Here is a 5,926-nt window from a genome sequence, read left to right on the forward strand (position 1 = left end):
TATATAGACAATATTGTTCTTGATAGGTTAGATACAGGTTTATATGTCATCAAAACACTTTCCAACTTCGATCGATTTTGATAAGATTTGCCCACTAGTTTATACTTCATAGATAATATAATATAATATATAATATAACTCTATCTGTAGGTATCGGACATAATTTTCCATCTTCAAACGCAAAGGAATTGTAAATTGCAATGACAAACTATTTATCAACAATCTATGAACTATATATTTGCAATATAGAAAGTATAATAATATATGTTTTTTAACCATATGATGCAGGTTCCACAGAGGCAAGGACTTCCGATATCAATAAACGTATCAATATCATATGAATAACATGAAATTCTGGACCAAAACAAAAAAAAATGATTTTGAGGCAAATGACAAAATACAGTCTGAGAATTTCCAAAAGATTTATTGATATTACAAACATCTATCTACATCAAGAGTATGTGAGTGGACATTTGATTATAGTATATAGAATACAATATGGAAGACAATGATTCGTTGTTTACAAACCCAACCTATGATCAAATATTTCCCTTATTTTGGCACTTGTGGTGTTTAACGAAGAAATAAATCAACGTTGTTTTAAAAAAAAAAAGAAGCTATCACTGTATTTGTGAATTTTGTGTAACTTAAACCAAAATCTCAAGATGGTAATTCACAAATATAGCAAAAAATACAAATTTAAAAATAATCGCATGCAAATACATAGACAAAAAAACTATTGTACATCATTGGCAAGACTTGTGACCGTAATGAACTCAAAAAATCATTCCAAACTAAATCAAGCAAGGTTATATTTTGGCAGTGAAGTGGCAATCTAATCTGAACGTAAGAGCAAATTGTGTCGTGGTAACCATCTTACAATAAACATATGAAGACTTCTAAAAACAAGATATTGCACGAATAAAACTGTTTGTAAATGGAGCTATAAACTTTTGCAATTCCCGGTCTTCAGAACTTCTTTATATGTTTCTGATCACAGATTCGCACGTTGCGTACCATATTTCTATCACACAATATATAATAATGAATACAACTTATATACTTATTTTACAATTTAGCACCATTTGAAATACTTGTGATAACACATCAACATGTGAATCAATGACATCTCAAAATATAATTGATATCATGTAGAAATTGAGCCCTTATAGAATAATCTAAATAATTCAAATGTTAAAGATATATTGTAAAAAAATATCACGATGGGCTTGAGAATGGTCCAAACATCTGAAATAGAAGATTATATATATGTTATCAGTACAAATGAGAACAGTGGTACAGCAGAGCTTCTGGACCCGCAAAATTTCGTCCAGGGGTATTTTTTAGTATTATTATGTATTATTTCTTTTGTATTTATGACATAGTTTAAATACCTCCTCTTTAGATTACCATTATTTCCATAAATTTTAATATGAATCGGGGACGCCGATAGCATGATTTGCATCATGAATTTTCTGTTAAATTTTCAGCCACAGATACCTGTCGAAAATGTGAAATAATGCAAATGGAAATCCTATTTACAACCGTTAAGAAATTTGCTCTGTAGCTCTAATGTTGCTAAAGGATTATGGCAGTTATACATGTACCTTATTTTCTTGGAACAACCTTTACTCGAGCCTTAGCAGTGTCTTTTTTATATTTATTCTGGACAATGCAGGTGTAGTCACCCTCGTGGGTTTTTCTCAAACCTTCGATCTGAACCCAACCAGTAATTTGATAACGTCCAGGTCCACCTCTAGCAGCTGTCAGAGTAAATTCATCGTCACCTGAAGTTGAAAGATATCAGTGTTCACTGAAACCATAAAAGGGTGCATACTCCTCTGCAGTTAATTGGTAACATTGTGCTCACTAAATCATGAGTATACTCATGTACATATAATATGATATACACCAACAAGCTTTCAACCTTAGTAAGATCCTAAAAGTGGCAAATAATCATCTTTACAATTTCAAGATATTGCAAATTTCGTCTCATATCTTATTATGTTCGAACTAGCGGCAAGCATCACAAGCTTTCAAGGTCCTGTGGAAATGAAGTTGTATAGCTTTTGTTTTCGTCCTGTTTTTTACTCGCTGTATCGATGAGAGAGATAAGACATGCCTACTTACCAGGGACACTGAATGTTTCACCATCAGCTCTAGTGTATAACCAGGCAATATGGGGAGTAGGGTTACCAACAGCTTCACAGGATAAGATAACGGTACCACCAGTGCTATTCTTGGTGTACATTGGAGAACTTACAATCTTAGCTCCTGTAAAGCAAAATACATATAGTAACTATGATACTTTTGTGAAACCCATGTAGCAAGAGGCAGGCTTTTACATTTGTAGGGCCTATTGGATATTGGGACTCTGGTCTAAATTACTCCAAAGGTTTTATTGTTCACTGGATACGTTATGACAGTTCTAGCTAGAGGTATGAGCTGTAACTATAAACATCTAAAACACAGAAATATTGCATGTTTCAAATTTATATCTTAACTGATGCAAGAATACATCAAGAGAGATTAATAACAAATATAAGTGCTTGTTTTGGGGATTCTACGAACGCATTAGGATAGAAGTTACATTTGGAATGCGATATACAGGTTTATAATTGAAATTAACGGTTATAAAGTTGAAATATGATACTAGTACCCAGTGCTCTACAGGTGGCCAATATACTTTAACCATGTGTAATTAATTAACCGTTAACATGTGTAGTCCATATATCAGGTTATAAGAAAGTTCATAGCACAAACTTGAAGGATAATAAAATCCGGTTGATATTCACTGCTGGATTGAGACACTCTTCTGCTTGTCATTAAAGTTAAATAAAATTTTTGGTGTGGTTTCATTTCAATTAAATCTTACAATCTTAATATCTTAAAGTGATACTACGTCTTAGAATTAACATAAAATTTAAGAATTTTTAACTTGGCGAATAAGAGCCATAACGGGATCCTTATGTTATAAGATAAATCCAAAAAACTTAGTAATTATCCATAAATATCCAATGAACTATTGAAAAACGTTTAATATCAAGATCAAGCGTTTTTCAATAATTGCTTAGTTTTATGAATTTACCAACTTTCCAGATTTTACAGGGATTCTGTTGTAACTTTATGACACCATGAGTTCATTGATGAATATATACTCATACTGACCATTTCGAGAACTTAAATTTTATGTTCATTCTAAGACGTATATCACTTTAATACTGTAAAGGTTATTTAAAAGTATGTAGTGAAACTATATTTTCCTACCTGCGTCACATGGTCCCACAAATTTAACTTCTAACTCTGATTTCAAACCAGCTCTTCTCATATCAGCCATTAATCCACACATGTTGTTGTAGGTAACGTTGTTTGAACCACAGATAATCTGGTCGTGTTCACAAACACAAACTTGGCCAAACTCTGTTTCTTCACAACTAAATAAAGAATAACCAAGATATATCTATTATGCATAGGTGAGGGGTAGGGGTGTTATTAGTAGGACAATCGTACTCATGTATGCTTTCAGTCCAAGACACAAGTCAATCAATAACTTCTTATTCGAAGTAAAAAAAAAAGCATTAATGTGACGTAATTGTAACGCGCGTTTCTCTATGTTATGAAACCACCGAAGAAATGTTCTTAGGAGTGCTTGAAATGTTGTTGATTAATTATGTATAAATTCATTTAAACATCTGATAAATTAATATAGTGCAAGAAAAATCACCCTGTTTCACTCCATTTCGAAAACTTCGCGTATAGCATCCATCATATTGTAATTAAGATGGAGTCATAAGTTTCATGATTTTGGGAGAATTCTTCTTGGTTGTAGTAGGATTGGTTATCATTAAGTTTATCAAACGTCATTGGGTAAACATATGGGTTTTATCAGTACCATTATGTATAAACTGTCAACATAACTTTACACTTCAGATAACCTTACAATTGTTATGTCATAATTTCACATAGGAAATCAAAAACTGTCTGACAAAATATCATTATCAAGACTTTTCTCTAAATAAGCGTTATTATAATTATATAAACCTATATATCATAAAGAAGTTGTTCTGAAAATTTAACCACAGTAAACTTTAATACAACTGACCAAAAAAGTTTCGTAGACATTTTACAATATAAACTAGATTATAGGCCTAATTGTACCAGTGAAATTTAAATTCACAGTACATCGGTGATTTACCCCATTCCTGATATCAAGAGGTCATCGGGTTACAATGACCCAGTTCTTAGTTCCTGATTATCTTATGATGGGGTGTGATAAATATAAAATCAATCATTTGTTCATAAGAAAAACAGCATAACATACCTTAATCCATCACCACATTTTCCATTAACATAAGGTGTTTCAGGGAGATCACAAGTCTGACTTTCCATTCTGGCACAGACATCACAACAGTCGCATCCATCTTTTACTATTCCAGTTAAACACTCAGAACGAGATAACTTTGGACATAATTCCTTCTTACAATCGTTGCATCTGGTATTAGGACTAGCCGAAACGAAACCTAACAGTGCCCAGGCACCGAGAACAAATAAAATACGCATTCTTATACCCCAAACTGTCTACTGCTACGGAACTAAAACTGTGTTCACTTCTGCTAGAATTCAAAATGGAGTCTATTAGATTTAGCAGAAGTGAGTTCTGTGAGAAGAAGACGTGGCCGTTAAAAATAACTTGTGGTAATTTGATCTTTGATGCTTACTGAAGAACCAAACCCATTTCACCTACACATTCTCGACCATCCAGACACCATCTACGAGATACTTTCTATAAGTAAATACTGGATATGTTAGTCTACGTGATTCAGGCAGTCGGTTTGTACCATAATTTGGCAACAGGGGCGTTGTATGTTAAAATATTTAAAAGTATTTCCTGCCTCTTGGTATAATGAACTCTTCGGAAATACTTACTAATATATATGATGAATGAACGAGTGTAAATAAAGCTGATAAACAAAGGGCTGTTTATGTTAAAATTTTAAACACGACTGGGATTAGACTGATTAAAATTGGGTCTTGATGTACAGATTGTTTCAATTAAAGCTACCGCTTTTAATCCCTTAACTAAAAGTCTAAATCATTGGCATATTTAGTTTGCTTATCCTATTGTGTACAAAGCAGGCCTTCTCTTAATTGAACGACATTTTTGAGTGAATGGGAAATATTTGACCTATAAACATTATATAACACAGAAATGGTCATGATATGAAAACGGAATTGGTAAGGAAATTATTCACACGATTTCGTGAAATATTTCATTCTTACGAAACCTACACAAATTATTTTGACACCATTAATAGACGCTATTTTAGTGCGCTTTTCTTTGTGTAAATGTACAGCCGAATGAGAAACAATCTAATTAAATAAGATTGTAATTTCATATCTTTTTTGCTTTCTCATATTTTTAGTCTACATTGCAGCAAAAACCCGCCTCAAAGTATTTAAAACCAATCAAAGTGTGTCATGTAAAGCCCGAATCTCGATAAAATAAGGAATTGTGGGATAGTGAAACCTAAAGTACACCAATATGACAGCCTTTACGTCTTAGATTACTATGTCCTATAAAACAAATAAGTTGTAACTGAATTTTAATTGCAGATAGAGGGACCGGTTTTCTGTTATCCCCCCCCTCTCATTTGTTATTTTTCATCATAAAAATTACATAAGCTTGTATCTTTTAATGCCATATAATACCAGTTGATGTCTCAGATCAGATTGTATCAGGGTGTGATGTCTCGTATCATATTGTATCAGGGTGTACTGTCTCGTACCATATTTTATCAGGGTGTACTGTCTGGTATCATATTGTATCAGTGTGTACTGTCTCAGATCATATTGTATCAGTGTGTACTGTCTCGTATCATATTGTATCAGGGTGTACTGTCTCGTATAATATTGTATCAGTGTGTAC

General features: G+C 32.8%; 1 protein-coding gene across 1 annotated transcript; it reads right to left on the bottom strand.

Moving 5' to 3' along the window:
• Positions 1-400: 400 nt before the first annotated feature.
• On the bottom strand, positions 401-4,646 carry LOTGIDRAFT_184700 (hypothetical protein). Its single transcript, XM_009068440.1, has 5 exons — positions 4,322-4,646; positions 3,268-3,434; positions 2,131-2,274; positions 1,608-1,787; positions 401-1,248 (listed from the first exon to the last, which is right to left on the bottom strand). The coding sequence occupies exons 1-4, from the start codon at positions 4,558-4,560 to the stop codon at positions 1,609-1,611; spliced, it is 729 nt and encodes a 242-aa protein (XP_009066688.1). The 5' UTR covers positions 4,561-4,646; the 3' UTR covers positions 401-1,248; position 1,608.
• Between the last annotated feature and the right edge of the window lie 1,280 nt (positions 4,647-5,926).

This window comes from Lottia gigantea (genome assembly GCF_000327385.1).
Source record: "Lottia gigantea unplaced genomic scaffold LOTGIsca_9, whole genome shotgun sequence".
In the NCBI taxonomy this organism is placed as follows: Eukaryota; Metazoa; Mollusca; class Gastropoda; family Lottiidae; genus Lottia; species Lottia gigantea.